Source organism: Lonchura striata, chromosome 21 (assembly GCF_050655825.1).
Source record: "Lonchura striata isolate lonStrDom1 chromosome 21, ASM5065582v1, whole genome shotgun sequence".
NCBI classification, from domain to species: Eukaryota; Metazoa; Chordata; class Aves; order Passeriformes; family Estrildidae; genus Lonchura; species Lonchura striata.
Genome location: NC_140723.1, coordinates 7038304 through 7058785, shown reverse-complemented (window position 1 = coordinate 7058785; position 20482 = coordinate 7038304). Strand labels below are relative to the sequence as shown.

General features: G+C 55.7%; 2 protein-coding genes across 25 annotated transcripts in view; both read right to left on the bottom strand.

Moving 5' to 3' along the window:
- EIF4G3 (eukaryotic translation initiation factor 4 gamma 3) overlaps positions 1-1598 on the bottom strand; it is a 143256-nt gene extending 141658 nt beyond the window's left edge. For 3 of the 19 annotated variants that reach the window (XM_077788188.2, XM_085558437.1, XM_085558455.1), the window contains exon 1: positions 1399-1589. In XM_077788188.2, the coding sequence (XP_077644314.2) occupies positions 1399-1565 (167 nt within the window). In that variant the 5' untranslated portion in view covers positions 1566-1589. Of the gene's footprint in view, positions 1-1398 lie in introns of all 19 variants that reach the window. The other 16 variants (XM_085558442.1, XM_085558447.1, XM_085558449.1 and 13 more) reach the window with 11 other exon arrangements.
- Positions 1599-7219: 5621 nt separating this feature from the next.
- Positions 7220-19553, bottom strand: ECE1 (endothelin converting enzyme 1). Of its 6 annotated transcripts, none has more exons than XM_021537886.4 (19): positions 17475-19553; positions 16525-16731; positions 16364-16450; positions 15303-15444; positions 14378-14590; positions 12957-13081; positions 12459-12671; positions 12171-12362; positions 11515-11657; positions 11315-11429; positions 10993-11103; positions 10642-10740; positions 10450-10527; positions 9962-10065; positions 9650-9760; positions 9454-9521; positions 9187-9377; positions 8999-9094; positions 7220-8719 (listed from the first exon to the last, which is right to left on the bottom strand). In XM_021537886.4, the coding sequence occupies exons 3-19, from the start codon at positions 16448-16450 to the stop codon at positions 8543-8545; spliced, it is 2265 nt and encodes a 754-aa protein (XP_021393561.2). In that variant the 5' UTR covers positions 16525-16731; positions 17475-19553; the 3' UTR covers positions 7220-8542. The 6 variants fall into 6 exon arrangements, with proteins under 6 accessions (XP_021393561.2, XP_085414618.1, XP_085414619.1 ...); XM_085558492.1 differs by having other exon boundaries at positions 16525-16586; XM_085558493.1 differs by lacking the exon at positions 16525-16731.
- Positions 19554-20482: the final 929 nt, after the last annotated feature.

Below are 20482 nucleotides of genomic sequence, written 5' to 3'. Positions count from 1 at the left end.
AATGAAGCAAATTCTCCCTGAGCAACAGTTTTACTTACCACCACCCTGCTGACTCTACTGACAGCACCTTCCCACTTTTTTTATTCATAAAGCACGGGTTGGAATTACGGAATACCACAAATCAGGCAAATATCAGCCAGCAAAGACAACGTCCAGGGGTTTCCACTTGACCCAAACAAATCTGTAACGTCAACAGTCTCATGATTTAAGCAATGAATTTGTTGTCATGGCAGGGGTGATTCTTGCCGGAAGTTCAAGAAAACAATGGACCTAAACTGATTATAAAAAGGCTGGGTTTTCCCACCTCCAAAATGAAAGTGAGAGCAGGAAAATGCTCATACACAGGGAACGCAGTTCTGAGAGCACAGCCCTCGGCACGAAAACTACCCTGCGCTTCCACCTTAAAATCCAACACACCGCTAAACATTAATAGGAAAACACACTCCCGACCGTCCCTGCACCATTCCCGGGTAACACAGCACGGAGATATTCCACAAAGTGTGTGTTTCACGTCACACTCCCCCCAAAACTCCAGGGAGGGGAGGCGAGAGAACGGCCAGTTTGCCACGGGATGCTGTCGGACGCTGCAAACAAAACCTCAGGCCGGCAGGCACTTTCCTGCTGATCCCTGCAGTATTTCCCTCCTGACTCGGGGCCTACTCGCAGCACAGAACCCAAGACCTTTAAAAAACACTCGCAGCCCCCGCCGGCCTCTCTTTGTAGCAGCGGCCGCTTCGGTGGGGGGATTTTGGGGAGTGGGAGCCTGCTCCTCCTCCCCATCACGCGTGGCCTGGCATAGAAAGCTGCTCAGTGAAACGTTCTACCTGAAATTTATTTCCACCAGCCAAGTAAGAAAAATTAAATTAAATTAAATAAATCACATGAAAATCGTCCCCAGCTGTAAATTTAAAAAAAAAAAAAAAAAAATTTGGCTTAAATTCGCCTGGAAAAGCAACAAAACCAAAGCACTTACCTGGGTAGGATCAGAAGCAAAACTGAAGAACGATTTATAATTAAAAGTTTACCCTTGGGGTCACCGCTGCTTTGGGGGAGGGGGAAAAGGGACCCCCTGGAAAGGGCTGACCCTCCAAAGCAGCCCACTGGGGAGGTGGACGGCTCCCCTTTCCCGGCACCATCCCAGCAGGTGCAGCCCCCCTTTGCAGGGGGCCCCACGCACAAGCAGGCACACAAAAAAGAGCCGGGAACCCCTCAACAACCCCCACTTCACACACCCCCCCGGCTCTGGGGGGCCCCGAGACCCCCAACCCTCCCCCGGCCTGCGGGGCCCCTCACCCCCCACCGCCCCCAGGCCTGGGGGCTCCCCGCAGCCCTCACCCCCCCGGCTCCGCTCGCTGTGGGGAGGGGGAGTCACCCCCGAGCCCCCGGGGCAAAGGATACTGCTGGGGCGGCTGTGGCGGCAAGGCCCTGATGTTGGGGTGAGGCGCCGGCGCCGGGTGAGGGGGAGCCGCGGGGGGAGGCGGCCCCGCCGCCGCCCCGCTCCCGGGGCCGGTCCCCGCCGCCGCCGCCGCGCCGGGTTTCAAAGCCGCCTTCTGCGGTAAACTCATGGCCAAGCGCAGCCACCACCCCGCGGCGGGGAGCGGGGCCGGGGGGAGCCGCGGAGCGGGCCGGGGGAGAGCCGGGGCAGCGCGGCGGGCCGGCACCGGCGCCGGTCTCCGTGACAACGCGCCTCCCGGAGGGCTCGGGAGAGGGGCCGGCGGGGAGGGAGGGAGGGAGGGAGGGGAGGGAGGGAGGGAAGGGGGGGGCGGCTCAGGCCGCGCTGCTCATGAGCCGGCGGCGGCGGGGGGTCGCGGTCGCCCTCGCCGGGGGCAGCGGAGCCGATCGCGGCGGCGGCTCGGGGCGATGCCGGCGGATTTTCCTCACTGGAGTAGCGGAGCATCAAACATGGCGCTGCGGCCGCCTCCAGCTGTCCGGCCGGGCGGGCGCTCGGGCGCCTTCGGGCCGCTCCGGAGCCGCTCGGCCCGGAGCCGATCGGCGACCTTCGGTTCTTTCCGGAGTCACTCGGCTCACCGCTGATCGGCAACCTTCGTCTCTTTCCGGAGTCGCTCGTCAGCCAGCGCCGCTCGGCAAATCTCGGATTCTTCCGGAGAGGCTTTCGCGTGCGCAAGCGCCCTGCCTCGCTCCCCCTCCCTCCCCCTCGGCCCAGCACCTCCCGTGACCCCCGCGCTCGGAAACTTCGGCTATTTCCGGAAGACGAGGGCGTGAGACAGTTCGGGAAGCTTCGGAGCGGCTCGGAAGAGGGAATCCCGCCCCGCCCGCAGCTCTTCGGAGCTTCTCGGAGATACTCGGAGTCCCTCGGGTTCGGCGCGGACGCAGCTTCGGGCACACTCGGCTACGCTCGGAGAGACTTCGGCAGCGCTTGAGGTTGAGGGGTTGGCCTGAGGGTGTCGGGAGTCCTTGGGGTCCCTCAGTAGCCACCCACTGAGGGCTTCCCCTGCCCGAAAACTCACCCTCAGCCCCAGTTGCTGGCTTCTGGAGGAAAGGGCAGCACCGCAGCCCCCCTGAGGCATGGTGAGGGCCGGCAGCCCTGAATGCAGCATGGAAGCCTGGGACCTCCTTGGCTGTGTGGGGTCCTGCAGTCTCCACCCTACCGCGGGCCCGAGGAAGGGGCTTACCAAAAAACCTCTCCCCTATTTCCATTACCAGCCCTACAGCTCCCAGCCCCAATTCCCAGCTCCTGGGGCAGCTGACAGAGGCCACACTGCAGCCCCTCACGAGGGCAGACGGTCCTGAGGGTGACAGGGTGGCTGTGAGGGACCCCCAAGGCAGCCCACCCGTGGCAGTGGGGCACCTCCAGACTTGCCCATGTGGGGAGACATTTCCACCTAACCCCAGGTCACACCAAGCCATCAGGCCCCACACCACCACCACCATGCTCACCATTTCACACCTAACCTGCAGAACCCTCCTCACGGCCACCACCTGAGCTCGGCAGCGGCCAAGGCGGTTTGTACCATCTCAGGGAGATAAAAAGCACCTCACAACAGATTCCGGCAGCTGCCAGATTGTCCTGACTTGTCCTGCCTTGCCGCTGGCTGCCGGGGGCTCATTCCAACCCGCTGGCACCTTCCAACATTCCAGCTGCGCCGCACATCCCAGGGAGACACTCCCAGCACCTTTGCTGTGCCCACAGGTATTGTGGCCCCAGTCACCAGCCTGGGGTGCTGCTCTAGGAAACCTTCCCAGAGCTTCTTTGTGTCCTGTCTGCTGCAAATTCTGAGCAGCTGCAAGTTTAGGAGGAAGATAATGCTTTAATTCAATCACAAATAAACACTTAAATGTAAAAAGCTTCTTTTACTGAAGTGAACAGCTCTCATGATGGTGTATTCAGCCACCTGGAGAGTAGCTAGTATAATCACAAGCTGAGAGAAGAGGTCTTGTGCACTAAAGAAAACCTACCTGAGAAGTCACATCCGTCCCTGTTTGTGCAATGGTCCTGTTTATGTGCAGAGAAGTAATTTTGAATTTTAAAAATAAATCTGACAGTGGAGAATCTGGACTGGGTGCTGTTCACTGGGGCAGAACTCAGCACAGTGGGCAAAAGGTAGTAGAAGTGCATTGAGTATGTTTTCCCTTTGGAGTCAGACTCTGAGTTATTGAACAACGGGGTTGTGCAGGGCAGGTGAGGTGTGTTCTCAGAAGGAAACTGGGAGCTGCCATGCAGGTCTCCATTAAAAGCAGCCCTGCAACTGGAATACTTTATTTCTTACTCACACGCTACCCCGGAAGGTACAGCCACCTCCTGCAGTGCCTGCAGGCATTAGTGGGGCAGGGGAAGGTGATCATGTGCTGCTCAGTGTCCCTTTCTGTGCTCTTTGTTCTGCTTTGGGGTAAGGGAAATACTTGGGAGGAGGTGAGCTCATACATACCTCACAATGCCTGTGAGAAATGGGGGGACATAGGAAACACTGAGATTTCTTTTTGAGGGGAAACAGCCCAACCAAGCCCTGCGAGCCTGTAAAGTCCTGACTGGGGAATATTTATATTTGAATCCAGGAACAACTATCTAGAGGGGGCTGTGGCTGTTTTTTCTGAGTCAGTTTTCCTCAGAAGCCTTCAGCCTGCCATATTAACTAATTCCCCACCATGAAAACTGAAGAGATAAATAAGAATGACTAAAAAGAAAGGCCAGGTACTCCTCCACTCCCCAAAAATGGGAGTCAAGGTCATGGTATGGAATTTTCCCTGGTACTAATAGATCTCCCAGCATCCCAGAGAGCTGCTGTGTTCACAGCACACCTCTCCTGCTGGGAAGACAATTCTTCCTCCACAGTTGGTAAAGACTTGGCTGTTATTATTTGGAGGATGCAAGTAGAGCTGTGTGTTCTGGGGGGGCTGGTACCATTCCATGACCACCTTCTGGCATGGTCCCTCTCCAGCTATCCCCCTTTGCATGGATGGAAATTAATATCAAAAGCAAATTGACATCCATGGCTGCCTCTGTTCTACAGAAATAGCTGCCTGTAAACACAGCTGCGAAAGAGCTTCCGAACTCCAGGATCTTTTGATATAACACTTTTTGCCTGTTTAGACAGGAAAAAAAAAATGGCATTTCCACCATATTGTCTGCTGAAGCTCCCAAAATGTGCTGGCCAGATGAAAGAGCCAGGCTCCCAGCTCTGCCTTAAAACCCTTACAGAGTCAAAGTCTTCCCCCAGCCATATTTTTCCCTTCTTTGTATTTTTTCATGAGAAGAAAAAGCAGATATGTCTCCCTTCTACCCTATGTAGGATGATTTGGTCAACAAATCCTGAAGATTTTAGAGCCTGAGCGAGTTCCAGCTGGATTCACACCCTTCTTTCCACCTCTCCATTTTGTTTTTCCTCCTCTTTTCCTGCTAGCTCTGTTAGCACCTGGGGACCGATGTGTCACCGTGGGCAGCTGGAACCTACAGTGTTGAGTTCCTGTTTCAGAGCATCACCAGCCCTTTTTCCAGTCCCACCCGTCTCTCATGTACCTGCCACAGCAGAAACACAACCCCACAGCACAGGAATGCTGGAGCTGTTGGTGAATTTAAGAAAATACAGGATTGGGGTATCCCCTGAAGGGATGCTAATGAAGAGAAAGCATAAAGTGAGAAAAGTGTAAAGCACAAAGCCACGGTCCTGGGAGTGAGGAGAAGTGAGGAGATACAGCCTTCCTGTTGACTCAACTTGGCTCTGAGTGAAAACTCAGTGATCAGAATGAGCAGGTCCCAGCTGCAAGGTGGGATTTAGAAACCTGCTCTCCACCTCCCACTCCCCATCCTCCTGCCTTCAAGAAGGTATGGTTTGTTCAGGGAAGCTTTTGGCCCTAAAATCCAGTTGTCTCACTAGGTAACCTCAGTACTGTTGTGATGTGTCAGGGATCAGATCCTACCTGGAGGGAACAAAGCAGGAAGGAGAGGGGCAGTTCAGATGGTTGGGTTCAGCCTCTCACCTCTCATCAGCTGTCTTGGCCCCACCAAACCTATGAACAGCCCCCATTGCCAGCTCTGTTTGTAGGCTCCAGCATGCTCCAGGTGCCTGCTTTCACCCAGCACTGCACAGCAGCACCTCCCTCTTTTGGCTTCTGCTTTTCCTGCACTGTTCCTCTTCCAATGCCCTCCAGAGAAAAAAAAAACACCCAACATTTAAAAAAAAAAAGAAAACCAAAAAGGTCCTGCTTGGAGCTTTCCCCATTCTTCTCCCTGCCCAGGCTAAGCCCTCGGCAAGCCCTCCAGGGCACAGCTGAGCGCAAAATAAAGCAAATACCACCCAGGACCAGGCAAGCCCACACCAGGCGCTGGCACAGAGCAGGATGATTCACCTCCTGCCCACTCTCCCTGTGCCTGCAGCCTCCCAGGGAGGAAAACCCTCTCTACCTGCACCCGGCATGGGCAGCCTTGACCACGGTGTCCCCTACTAGACACAGCTCATGGTCACCCTCAAAGTCCTTCCTGCCCTGGGGCTGTCCCTGAGCCATCATTTGCCTGCTCCCTCCTGGCAAATAAGGCCCAGAGAGCCAAAGTGTTTTCTGTTTGGATGGTTAAACCACTTCTAACAGCATCTGCATGTGATGCCTGTGCTCCCTTCCTTGCTCCTTTGCAGCTGGGAAAACACCCTCTCACCCCAGCCCCACTCTATTCCTCTTTGCCTTACACCCACGCTGTTCTTCTCTTTCCCTAGGAATGCAGGTATTCCACCACAATTTAAACATGTGGAGCCACATCCAGACCAAAATAGGACTCCGGTAACATCACTGGTTCCTGCCAGCCAAGCACTGGAGTGTGCAGGCAGCGATTTTCTCGGCTCCACCGCCCTCTGCGGGTTTGTGCCATTTCCAGGCAGATCTCAGGGAAAACAACGGCCACGGCCGCTCTCAGCGCTGCAGGAAACCGAGGGCCTCACACTGAGTCGTGCTCACACCGAGTGCTATTACTACATTTCCATTCCATCTGGGTGAGAAAACACAGTAAAAAGAGTCAGAGAGGTATTTTCATGTCTTATTTATGCAGCACCCATGTCCCCAGCTCACTGCTGGCTCAGTCCTGCCCATGCCAGCAACAGAAACACTCTGTATTCACAAAAGTTTGCTATCAGTGGGCTGCAGCCTCCTAGTTTTGCCCCAAATCCAGGCCCCAGTAACAATTCCAAGGTTAAATAGCAAAGGAGTACCCAGCACTTGGTGTGGTTAATGAGCATCAGCCCTGCCAGTTGCTGGGGTGAGGCTTGCAGGGAGCTAGCAGTCCAGGTCCTGCCTTGCATTTTTTGGGCAAGCCTGATGAAGCCATGGAGCATCTGCTCAGAGTAAATGTTGGCCTGTTATGGAGCTGGCACCATCCTAGCAGCATCACCAAGCCATAAATAAGGGAGTTTGGAGGGAAACCTGCACAGGGCCTGTACCGCTGGATCCAACCGCAGCCCAGCCAGCCAAAACTCACCCAGAAGGAGGAAGGAAAAGCATCTGGGAAAGACCTCCCTGCCAGGGAGATGTGTGGGGCCATGCCATGGAGATGGAAAGCAAAAAGCCACCCACAGTGAGAGTGAGGTTTTTGGGCAAAAACCCCAGGATTTAGCTTCCAAGAGAGGCAGAAGTCACCAGGCACAGGCTGGGAAAAGCCTCGTTGGCTCATTTTTGTCAGCACGGGACAGTCTCAGTGGTGTAGACAGGGAGAAGAGCACAAATAAATGGATGCAGACCCTCCTGCTCTAAGAAAATTCGAATCGTGATCAGCTCCAAATCCAGTAAAAAGTATTTATTATTTCAATTACAACAAGCCTCATGCGTAGGGTGAAAAAATAGTTACAAAAAACCAGCCCCTTCCATCCCTCCCTTTACATATAAATATTAAAAACTCCCTCTATGTCTCTACTTTGTCTAGAGCAAGACAACAACACACAGCACCTGAGCTCCTGGCAGTGCTTTCCCCTCAAAACAAGTATTAAAAACATCCCTTAAAAAAGTCCCTCAGCCCCATCCTGATCACTTCTCACACTGGTGCCAAACCAGCTGTGGAGGGGCAGAGTTTTGGGGGCACATGGTGCTTTCGGGGCTTGCAGTTTCCCGGGCAGAGGGCAGGCTTGGCATGAGAGAAGCAACGGCAGGAACCGCCTGCACTTGTCTGGGAAGCTTTAGGGCCAGGAAATCCTGGCTGGCCTGGCTTCAGAGGAGACAGGAGAGAGAACAGGATGCTTCATCCACCCCATCACCACCTTGGTTACATCTTTGGTTACGTCAATTTTTCCCTTTACACTCTGAAATTAAAGTTAATCCCAGGAGCTGCAGTATCCCAGCACAGCCTCTGTGACTTGCAGCATCCTCCAGCCCTGTCCCCAGACCTGCTGTCCCTAAGTTTCCCATCAGCATCCTCTGAGGATAGTCCCTCCCAGAGAAACATAGGATCCAAGACTGGAAAGTTATCCACAGCCCTACCCAGCTTCCCTGGCCAAGGGACTGTCACCACGGGGTACTGCACCTACGGCTGCACTAAGTAAAAAAAAAATTAATAAATATACTAATATTTTACTTAAAAAAGGCTTTAAAATGCATTTTCCCTGAAAATTTCCAGTGTATTCTACAACACATGAAAAAAATATATGTATTTTCCCCCCCAAAAAAATATATCTTAAAATATTTTCCACCCTCGTGTGCGCATCTTTGGAGAGAAGGTGGTACATCATTTGTATTTAGACACGCAAACAAACCTGCTGCTGCTGGGGGTTCCCTTTATCACCTCCAAAACAGAGGGGGTTTCCAGGCGGTGGGTCAGGCTGGAGCGCTGTATGCGTAAATACAGGCAGTGCCCACGGATGCCTGTGCCTCGGCACTTGGCCCGGTCATGGTGGGAAAGAAGAGACCCCCAAACTGAAGTCATTTCACCAAAAAGCAGGGGGATGAGGAGTTTTCACAGTGGATTGAACCTCGGACAATGCCAGGGGCACAGACACTGCTCCGGCTGAAGAGTCGGGCTCTCCGTGGCATGGAGAAGTGGTTTGAGCCTCAAAGGACTGGGAAGCCCAGCTGTTGGCAGAGGACAAAGCTGGTTCCCTTGGGCACTTGCCCATCACCAGACTTCACACTTCTTGAGGGGGTTCATGGGGGAGCCCGGGGGGCAGCTGAAGTGCTCCGCGAACTCCGGGGAGTTGGAGACGGTGCCGATGACACGGAAACGTGAGGGGCTGTGGGGGTCGGTGATGAGCCCCTCATGCGAGCTCTCTGGTGTGCGAACTGAGCACCACACCTGCAAACGGAGCACAGGGAGCCTGAAGACTGACACTGATCACCATGGGGCCAGTCCAGTGCTGAATCCAACCTTTCTGCCTGTGTGATGGGGGCCAAGGCAGCTCGAGCTGCAGCTTTGTCTTCCTCTGTAACCAGCACCACCCCAACCTCATTTTCCATCCACTACAACATCTCTGGAGGACTCTGTTTTGCCATCACACCCTCCCAATCCCATCTGAGCATGCTCCACCTCCAAAAATCTGTGTGCCCACCCTCCCAAGGTCACCACATGACCTACCTGTGCAAAGCCAACGAAGAAGAGCTGGTAGTTGGTGAGGCCGAGAGTTGGGAGTGTTTCTTCATCCCCATTCTTTTTCAACCAGTTTTGATATGCCTGAAAACCAGGGAGCACAGTGGGCTCAGGAGACAACACAAATCCCACCACACCATGTCCCACTTCAAATCTCCCCTGCCCCGTGGTCCTACCCGGTAGGCAGCCTTGAGGCCCCCGTTGTCAGCGATGTTCTCCCCGAGGGTGTGCTTGCCATTGACTGCCTCACCATTGACAGTGTAGTTGCCATACTGCTCCACCATGCACGCTGTCTGATGCTTGAAGGCCTCCACTGAGGAATTCTTCCACCAGGGACGCAGGTTGCCATCTTTGTCATATTCCCGGCCTACAAAAACATAGTGGATTCTTCATCTCATACCTGCCACCCCTCCAGCTGCCCACCCACCTGGCCATGGTCATACCTTGGTCATCGAAGGCATGTGTCAACTCATGGCCCACCACCACACCAATCCCACCAAAATTCAGGGACCTGCAGGAGGGCAATGCAGAGGTTAAGAAAACAGTTTCTGCTCTTCACAGCTGTGAAACTTAGCCAAAGATGTGCATATAGGAGGAAAGCTGGGCATCCTGCCCTCTCTGTTTTCCCATGGCTCTTACTTGGGGGATGCACGGGTGTAAAAGGGGGCCTGGAGGATGCCAGCAGGGAAGACAATCTCATTTTTGGTAGGAGAGTAATATGCGTTGACCGTCGGAGGTGTCATGCTCCATCTGCAGGAACACAAACATGGCCAACATAAACCATCAGCAGCCTTTGATCCAACAACATCCACTTTTGTTGCAAAGCCCAAAGCCGTTGTCCTAAATTTATCTCCCCAAAACTGGTACAAGCTGGTGGAACCAAATCCCAGTGCTCCAGATATGCTGATATTCCCCACTGAGTACAACAAGGAAGTGGAGCAGAAGACTTACTGGTCCCGGTTTGGCGGTTTCCGGAGTTGGTCAGCCGTGACCCTGGCTGAGAAGTTGTAAAACTGCATGACGTTCTCAAAATAGAGGTCGGACACGGCCTCGTACTGTAAAAGAACAAGGAGTGAGTGGTGTGTGCTGATCGCCCAGCCCCACTCCTCCCTTCACAGTCATGTCTGAGCCTCCAGAGCTAGCAGAGTTATGGCTTCTCCTGTTTCTCCTCCTCTCCAACATCTGTGGAGTCTCTGGAGGGCAATGAATCACCATTACGGAAAACGGCTCCTCCTTTTCCCGGGCAGGGATCCCAAGAGCCCCAGCCACCCCAGGACTGGCCCACAGTTCTCTGAGAAGTCCTGAGAGAAGGGGCCAAGGACATCAAGTGAGACCTTTCTGGAGGAACCTGGGGTTCAAGGCTGCCCTGAGGCCACAATGATACAGATACATCCTGTACATCCTATAGAAGACCCAGGGGACGTATCTGACCAACTCACATCATTAAATACTTTATCCAGCTCCTTGGGGTCCATGATGAATTTGGGATAGCCAATCATGTTGTAGATGGCATCTGCCTGGAGGGTGACAAAGACCAGAGTGCTCTCAGTGCCAGGTATGGAAGACAGGCTCACCCTGTTACACCATCATCCACCCTCACCCTCTCCCCAGCGCAGCCACCAGCACCTCACCTTCTCTTTGGCTGATTTCCTCGTCTCTTCATCCATCCACTGCAGGGTCTCCAGGCTTTCCTCGAAGGCAGTTTTAATCTCCGCAATCATTTCCTCCGCCTAGACAAAACAAGGCAGCACAGTGTCAGTCCAAAGAGCTGGCTTCCTGTCCCAGAGAGGTCAAGGACCTTCACACCACAGGGAGGAAGAGGCTGGGAGGCCAAGACAACACATGGCGAAAAACCCAGCATACGGAGATGCACAGTGAACGCAATAGGGTAGACAGAGAAACACTGTCTGCCCCAACAGTTCCACCACTGTAGAGGCTTGCCCAGCACCAGGGACTCGCACGCTGCTGTCTTGGGGACGTACCACCTGCTTGCTGTCCTCAGCAAAAGTGGCCTTGACAAACATGGCCCCCAGGGCGAAGCCCAGGTTGTTGTCCGTGTCACTGATGCAAAACTTCCAGCGTGGGAGGCAGCTCTGCATGGGACAGGAGGTGGTCATCAGTGGTGGCATGGAACAAAGCCCTCCACATTCCCACCCCCTTGCTCCACTTGGCCCATCCAACCCTCTGCCACCCCAAAAGCTGCCCCACATTTCTATTGTTTGGATGCCACATAAGAGGGCCTTGACATAAAAAGCCATCAACATTTCAATGTGATTATGGTGCACTAAGGGACTTCACCCTCACCTTTTTTGTCCCATACATCACTTCCATGAATTTTTCCTCAGCATCCCGGAAGCGCTGGTCAAGGAGCGGGCTGGTTTTCCGCACCAGGTTCCAGATCATGTAGTTGTTGAGGAGACTATGGTGAGAGGTGGTGAGTAGGCAGCAGCACATTCCTGCCCACCCTGGGTACCTGGGTCTTGGTACAGGCTGGGGATTCTCACCACTTATCCGTGGCCAGGATGAGGTCAGAGACCTGCTCCAGGTACTCCTTGGCATAGACCACAACGGGCTCTGACTCGTTGAGCTCCACGGGGTAGAAGACTGTGGAGAGGAAGGGCATCCAGTCCACAGCCGGTGCCAGCTCCTGCAAAAGCCACAGTGCTGCTATGAACCTAAAAACCATCACAGGGGGTGGCAGCTGCTTCTTAAACTGGAATTGGCTGTATCAATCCCCATTTGATGCATTCAGCTGATTTTGCAGAGGCCAGTTCCTGTAACAGCAGCGTCCTTGAAAGGCTGAAGGGGAGTAAACAATTTCCTCCCACAAAGAAGGAAAATAAAGTGGTGTGGGTGTCAGATGTTGACACAAGCTACAGCCCCTCTGGGGACACTGGGACCAGGCTGACGTCCAGGGGCAGCAATCCCAGGAGGACTGCTGCACTAGGATGGTTGCTAGCTCTAGGGGTGGTCCAGAGGCTGGGAGGAAGGGTCAGGGTAGGATTTCCCCAAGGAGGACGTAGGCCAAGCTGTTGCACAAGAGCTTCCCAGGCTGTGTCAGCTGGTGTCAGGATTCCCAAAGGAGCTGTGTCATCTTCACCCATTCACCCCGCTTCCTGAACCACAGCAGAATGGGGAAACTCGCCAGCTCCATTCCTACCTTTAGGTCTCCCACTGTCATTTTATGGTAGATGACCTCCTCATCCCGATGCTTCTCCTGCGGGATGGTGATGTTGGCCAAGGCCGTCTCAAAGTCCAGGATCTGCTGCATCTGCTGCCGCGTGGACTCCTCATCGGTGCCTCCCAGGAACATCCCCAGCTGCACCATGTAGTTCAGGTACCCAGCGAGCACCTGCACGGTGGGATCAGCACGGTGGGGTCAGCATGGCAGGTGCCACCCACACACTGCATCCCCCCAGCCAACCCACGTTTCCCCTGACACCCTCACCTTCTCATTCTCTGTCTTGTTCAGGTAGTAATCCCGCGATGGCAGGCCCAGCCCCGACTGATCCACCTGGATGACGTTGCTGTTGGAGTTCTTGGAGTCGGCGCTGACGTAGACGGAAAAGAAGGGCGAGGTGCGGTAGTGCGCCGTCACCTCCCGCAGCGTCTCGTTGAAGTTGTCACCGGCACAGGTACCTGTGATGTTCCAGCCACCCAGCTGGGGACAGACAGCAACCAACTTTTGAGTAACAAACAGCCACCTGAAATGGCTTCGATATTCCCTCAATATTCATCCTGGGGTGAAGCTTGCAAGGGTTAAAGGGGCTAAAAAGCCCCATTATAGGATTATAAATCTCTGCCTCTGCCTGCTTGACTTGAGGGATGCTCTTCTGCAGGAAGCACCAACAATGGAGTATGGACAGTGCTGGGACTGCCCATGACTGAGCTTTTCCCCCCCATTTTGAAGAGGGAAGATGGCTTTTCCTCAAGGACTGGGACAAACCTTTTGGATGAGTTCCATGAGTGGGGTGGCACGCAGCTCCTCGATCTTGCTCTCATTCATGCAGGCTTGGTAATAGCGCTGTGCCTTGCGTTCTGCCTCGCTGGACACATTGGCTGTGGTGTTTTCTGTGGGAGGTACACATGGGGCTCCAGGGATGAGCATCTGCTGGACCCAGAAGGATTCAGCCCCATTATGGGGCAAGGCTAGGCTCCAAAAAGGCGCCAAGGATTGTCCCAGTAGTTGCCACCATGCCCCAAGGGCATCCCATTGGCCTCATCCCTTCCTGGCCTCCTGCCCCCTCTCTCTTTTCCCACCCACAGTGACTGCTCCAACTCTTTGGGGACAAAAGACAAAGAAAAGAAAAAATAAAAAGCATTTTTATTTTTCCAGCAGCTCTGATATTCCCAGCATCATCCAGCCCCACGTGCTGCCCTTGCCTCTGTGCTGGTGCCCCCTAGACCTGTATTATTTATTCCTGCAAAAAGGAACAATAAACCCATTTTTCTCCTCTGCCTCCAAAACCTTCCTTTCATCTCCCCAGCTAAAATTCTGCTTTCCCAGAGGGTTTTGGGGTTTTTTTTTATTTATTTTCCTGATGACACAGCTTGCACCTTTGGCTTCCCAGCTGTGTGGTTTTATTAACTAAAGGTCCCTCAGCTCCAAGGAATTCAAGGAAATGCCGACCGCGACCACTTGGCTGGAGGCCCAGTCTCTTCTCCCGGTAAAACTAGCGCCAGATTTCTGCGGGAAAAGCCAGGGACGAAGCTGTTCCCGCACCACCCCCTTTCTCTCAAAAGACAACACTCTTCCCAAACCTTCTCTTTCCAGATAATCAGCTCTGGTGCAGTGGAAAGTGCTGATAAGGAGCCAGTTGTTTGCTCAAAGCTTGAACAAACCGTCCCCGCCGGTTGCTCGGATAAGCCGCTCTGCTGAGGCATTCGCACGCAGAGGCTGAGCCCAGGACCCTCCCTTTGCTGGGAGAGTTTTGGCCCCCCAAAAATGGCCATACTGGCAGCCAGCCCCCCAAAAGGCTACTCACAAAGGCTGGAAGTAACAGAACAAGGAAAATACATGTCCTTGGGGTGATACTGGGACACTACAGCCTCTGGATGCAGTCTGGAGCGCACATCCTGAATTTCAGAGCTCTTGGGAATGCCACCATGGGGTTTACAGAGCAGAGGCCTTTTCCCTACTCAGCACCACAGACTAGCAACACCACAGTCAAAAAATCTCAGGAGCATCTAGGAGAGCAAACACAGCCAGGATCCATTTCTCAATGTCCTCACAGCTTGTGTGTCACAGGCTGGTTTGACGCTGGAGTTCAGTTCCAACCTCATATTCCCATGCATATGTTTTTGGCATCCCCCGGACCCAACAGAGTCCCTGAGCATTGCGGGGCCCCACTGCTCCCATGCACTCACCCAGCAGGTGCTTCATGATGGCCTGGTTGTGCTCCCAGAGGTTGTTGAAGGTGCCCCAGCGCGAGTGACCGTCAGGGAGGGGGTTGGCCTTGATCCAGCCCCCGCAGGCGTAGCTAAAGAAGTCCTCACAGGGGTTCACCGCACGGTCCAGCGAGCTGAGGATGGAGCTGGTGATGGAGATGCAGGCTTCTGACAGGCACACAGCGGGTGGCCCTGATGGGACAGGGACAGGTTCAGCTCCTCTGCTGCAGCATGGTGAGCAGCACCACAGAGCATCCTGCCCTGAGCTGAAGGATGGATTCAGGAAAATACCCCACCTGGTGCCTGAGCATCCCACCTTGTACATTACCACCCTGCTCTAGGGCAAGCAATATGGACCAGCATGCTGACCTACGTCTGAGCATCCTGCCCAATCACCCCAGGGCAAGCAAATCATCTTATGTCCAAAGATCCTGCCCAGTGCCCAGTCATCCACCCGGGGGTGAAGGATGCAGAGAAACGGTCCAGCCTGTGCTCAGGCATCAAGCTCCAGGATAAAGGATCAGAAACACCTTATCCTGCATCTGAGCATCTTGCCCTGGGGTGAAGGGGTGCAGGTGACCATCCTGTCTTGAGCCCAAAGATACCACCCCACACCTGAACATCCTGTTTGATACCCAAGAATCCTGTCCTGGAGTGACAGGTATAGGTAAGTATCCCCCCACTTGCAGGGCAAGATTCTGCAGGGCAGATCCCCAGCAACCCACTCTGGTCAAGGGGGCAGGATCCCGTGTGCAGTTGTTTGCTCAAAGCTTGAACAAACCATCCCCCCCACTGGTTGCTCAGATAAGCCGCTCTGCCTTGGTGTTCGCATGCAGAGGCCGAGCCGAGAATCCTCCCTTTCCTGGGAGGGCTTTGGCCCCCAAAAAATGAGCAAAGGACTTACTGGCTCTGTACTGGAAGATGAGTCCCAGCAGACAGGCCACGAGCAGCACTGCCAGCACCCCCACCAGCACCACCAGCTGCTTCTCAGCACGCGTCCGCTCGGCCCAGCACCCCCGGCTGCCCCGGGAGCCGCGGAAGTTCACCTGCGGGAAGAGCAGCGTCGTCTCCCCGCTGGCAGAAAAACTCACTGACGCAGCCCCCATTTTGCTTCCCGCAGCCCACAGCAGAAATTTAGCCCCGGCAAGGGATCCGTCATGGATTGGGCTGGGAAAGGCAGCAGCTGCCTTCCAGAAACCGAGCAGGAAGGGCGGCACAATGGCAGGAAAGGGAGCGGGACGAGTGCTTTGGAGGGCTCACCTGCTGTCCCGTGCCACCCTGAACCCTTCCTCGAGCACAGCATAACCCCACGGCTATCCCCGTCCCCACTGCCAGCACTGGGACAGGGTGGGGGCTGCGTCGAAAAGTGCCTTAACAGGATACTCCCACTCAGCCAAAAAACATCCCCAGGAAACATCTCGATGTGACCGCAAGCGGAGACAGCCCCGCCGGGAAAAGTAAAAACACATTTGGGGCAGAAACCACCATTCTAGAGACTGATGGAGCTGGGGCTGGTGCCACAACACAGAGGGTCTCTCCAGACCTGAACCTTTCCCGGTGAGGCTGGACACTGGCAGCAGTGGGGTTTTTTCTTGCCACCCTTGGCCCTCTTTAAGCTGCTTTTCCACTGCTTGGGGAGGAATTAACCTAATCTCCTTTTGTGTGGGGACAAAACTCCCAGTGCTTTGATAATTGCTCACCCCAACCATGCTGGGAAGGGGTTTGGCAGCAGAAAAACTGGGAGGTGGAGTGTTGAAACAGCGCAGGCAGGATATGGCCCTGCTGGCTCCCTGTGCCAGAAAGGGAGCGAAGGGCAGCAGTGGCAGGAGGCAGCATGGCACTGCCCACACTGGACTTTATCCCCCAGACACTGGTCAAAGGTAAAAAGCCCTTCTGCACCCCCCTCTGCTGCTTGCCAGGACACAAAATCCCCTTTTCCCTCCTAATAGACACATGAAGCTATACCTGAAAGCCATTGGGGTATCCATCACCATCACCAAGGGACTCCAGGGGGTCTTCATCATCCAGCGTTGCCCGCTTGTAGGTCGACATCTGCACAGGGAGATCAGAGGTGCTCAGTGGCCCGGGAATGAGGAAGAAATGAAGGACAAGGAAAGTTTACACACCTTTTAAAGCCACCTCCTCCTCCGGGGAGCAAAATCCCGAATAGCTCCGAGGTAGCAGAGCACTACACAAAGCCGGAGGATGGTTATGGAAAGCACAGAGGGCCGGAGCCAAGAGCTGAGCAAAGCCCGAACCCGCCTCACTTTCCCCCGGGGCCGGGTTGTGCAACCTCCCCTTCAGCCTGGAATGAAGCCGGATCCACCTCCGCCCTGCAGTGGGGAGAGCGACCCCCCTGTGCCAGGGAATCCCGTAGTGCCAGGCACCTGGGAGAGGCTGGCAGCAGAGAAAATGGCTTTTCTCCCTGACACTCCCGGCTCGCTCGCGCTCAACGCCCCATCTGCGAACCCCGCGCACCCTGAAACAGCCGGAGAAGTCCCTGCGAGCACCCAAAGGAGACAGCACCAGGAATTTCAGCTGTGGACGGGATCCCTCCCGGCGCCGTGTCCTCCGGGCATTATCTTGTGCCAGTGCCCGGCTCTTATCTCATCCCCGGCAGAAAAACAAGGAAAACCTCCCGGGTTGGCAGCCGGCCCTTATCGCGCTGCCGCCGCTGCTTCCTTCCCCCTGGCACTGCCCTGCCATCCAGCCAGATTGTCTCCCGATGGAGCAAACAACCCTCCACTCCCCACCGAGGGGCTGAGCACCCCAAAATCCACCTTGACCCTGCCACCGATGGCCCGAGCGGCACCACTCAGAACCCTTCACCCGCAATCAGCACAAGGAGGGGGTTTAAACCCATCTGGATGCCCCCATCCCGCTGCCATCAATCCCAAAGGGATGAGTTGATCCAAACCCCGCAAAGCCGAGCCTCAATTTCTCCTGGCAGAATGAAAGCACCGGTTTGTTTCCAATAGCAGCATTCCCAAACCTCCCTTTGCACGCTTAATAACAAGTCTCATTCTCTCCCCGGATCCCAAATCCCAGCCTCAGTTTAATTAACCACAAAACCCACCTGGGGAAGAAAAAGGGTTAAAACAAAGATGTGGTTTCCCTCCTTGGTTGTACCGAAATCTCTGTTTGCGGCCCCAAAATCTCCCCTGGGCGCCCGCCTGGAGCCTGAGAACCGTGAGACGAAAGAGCCTCAACTGCAAGATTTTATCGTGGGGAAAATCTCTGTTTAGATCCTATTTTTTCCCAACCCCTTTCACTTTTTTTCCCACCTATTTTAGTACTTCGCACATGGCTGAAATTGGCAGCTCCGCGCACAAATCACCGCTCACACGGTGGGGGGGATTCATGAAGCCTCCACGGCTCCGCAACACCAAATTCCTGGAATCCCAGCTTTCACTCCATTTCCTGAGGAAATGCAATCTTTTTTTCCTCAGCTATCCCCCACCCTGCCTACCCCAGCCCGAAAACCAGGAAAAAGACAAAAAAATGAATCCCTTTCTGTTCTCCTTTCACAAGAGATGTGCTGGCTCAACCCGGTACCAGCCATTAGAGAACCCAAACTGAGCCCGAGTTCCCCCAAACACCTCCGAGAGGCACTGGGATCGACCCCCAGCATCCTTAATTTGAGGGGAAACTGGGCCCAGGAGGTATTTTTTTAACACCCATATCCTTCACACTGAGGACATAGTAGCACCTCGGGGTGCTCCTCACCCTCTCCAGCAGGTGAAGCAGGAGCACCCCTTTTTGGGGGGAAAAATGGGATAGATTTTGTCACACACTCCCCTCTCCAAGCCGTTATTTACTTCAATCCTAATAAAAACGCATTCTCCCCGCTCCAACAGGGTGGGGGGACACCCACACTTTAACCCCCCGCGCACGGGAGTTTCACCCTCTATACAACTTACAAAAACCCCGGCATTAAATACCCTGCTTTTACCCCAAATCTCTCCTTCGCTCTATAAACAATAAGCCCCACGTGCTCGGAGCCCGCACACCCCCAGCCAGGCCCGGGGGTCCCCCAGGGCCCGGTTCTGCCCCGCCGGGGGAGCCCCGCTCCGGTACCGGGCACCCCGCGCCTCCGCCGGCTGCTTTCAATTCCCGTCCGGGCGCCATTTCGGAGCAACCGCAGCCACGATCGCCATGGCGATTCCTCGCCTTCCCCCAGCCCCTCCGACGCCCCGACACCACCCTGAGCCCCCCAAGTCACCCCCAAAGCCCCGCCTGGCAAAGCGGTGCCCACCCGCCCCACCCCCCAGCACCCATGGGTGCCCCCGCACCTCTACAGCCAGCGCCCAGCGAGGCTCAGCTTGCTAATTAGGATGTCCGGGGGGTAATTAGCAACTTCTGGTGTTAATCAGGGGTGCCGGTGTTAATCAGGGTTTTGGGGGAGCTCCTAGTTGTGTAGGGAACCCTGACTGTGCAGATTGAGTAATTTTTAAAGAAAAGCTTAAAAAGCACTCAAAAAAGAGTTAAACTTTACCGAAAATAAATAAATAAATAAATAAATAGGGAGAAGTACAACCCAGTTTGGGGGTGCTCGAAAACAGCCCCACAAGAGTGGGTTCAGTTGGGTGGGGGGCGCCCCCCTCCCTTTGCCGATGGAAACAAGGTGCAAACCCCCGCGGGTCTGGGTCAAGAGTGGATTTGGGGGCGCCGAGGGGCTTGAGGAGGCACCCAGAGGGGGGCACCCACTTTGGGGTCCCCACCTGCTGACCCCACCCGCCACAAAGAAAACGCCGCTGGGGGGGCCCGAGTGGGGCACCCAGGGGTGCTCGGGGGTGCAGCGGGGGTCCCTGGGGGTGTCTTAGGGGGGTCCTTGGGATGCAATGGGAGACCGCTTAAGGGTCCAATGAGGGTCTCACGGAGATCCTCGGGGATCCAAAGGGTGACCAGCGGGGACGCCGGGGGTACCCCGGGATGCAGTGGGGGGGTCCTATGGGGTTACAAAGAGCATCCCACGGCAAATACATCACCCGGCGCCCCGCTTTGGCCAAGCGGCCCCTACTCAACCACCCCCAGATTTCGGGGTGTCGCCGGGCCCCCTCACTCACCATGGCCGTTACCCCGCTCCCGCCGGCCCGGCCCCGATGGGGCGAGCGCCCGCTGAGCCCCGGCACCGCTCGTGACGCCGCCGCGGCCTAGCGAGGGTGACGAGCAAAGGATGTACCTGGGATGGGAAACCAATGGGGCCGCGGAGGGACGGGCTTCCCGCACGCCTCCTTTAACTCTTTCGGGGGGCCGCAAGCCCCGTTTGGGGGGCCCCGCGTGCCCCGGCGCTGCCGGCAGCATCCCCCCGAGGCAGCCCTGGCTCCCTGGCCGGAGGGGATGTGGCGTCCCGGGGCGAGCGTGCAAGGCGCGATGCCGGCGGCGGCCGCTTGTGCAAGGGCGAAAGCAACGCGGGGCGAGCGCGCTCGTGCAAACGCGTGGGCGAGCGCGGGGAGGCCACCAGCAGCCCCACGCGTGCTTGTGGACGGGCACGCGGCGCAGTCGTGCAAGCGCGTGTGCTGCTTGCACGCCTGCAGCTGCACACACTCGTGCGTGCCCGCAGCTCCGCGAGTGTGCCAGCGTGAGCTTTCCCACGCCGAAAGGCACCGGCGTGCCCTGCCGTGGTGACGGGCATGGGGACACGCGGTGCCACCTCCCGCCCCCTGCGCTGCCCCGGCGGGCTGAGCACTGACGCGCTCATCACACCCACGGGATGCAAATGGCTTCTGCTGGGCTGCGAAAGTGCTGGGGGGTGCAGAGGGGTGAAGAGACGGGGGAAGGGGAAAGGGGAAAGGGTTCCGGAGGGATTTGGAGCGTCCGCAAGGGGCCGTGCCCGTCCTCTGGCATCGCGGCCGTGTTGGGGCTCCCTCGGTTGCACCCCGAGGGTCCCGGCGATTTTTGGGCTGAGACCGCCACCTTCTGGGAGGCCACGGGCGGCTCCGCGGGTCACGGAGCGGCTCGGGCCTCCTCCATGGGGAAACTGAGGCAGGGCTGAGAGTCACCCACTCCCCCCGCCCTCGTCACCGCGTCGTGATTATTGTAGGAACTACAGTAATGCCACGGGATCCCACCAGGGATCTCTCG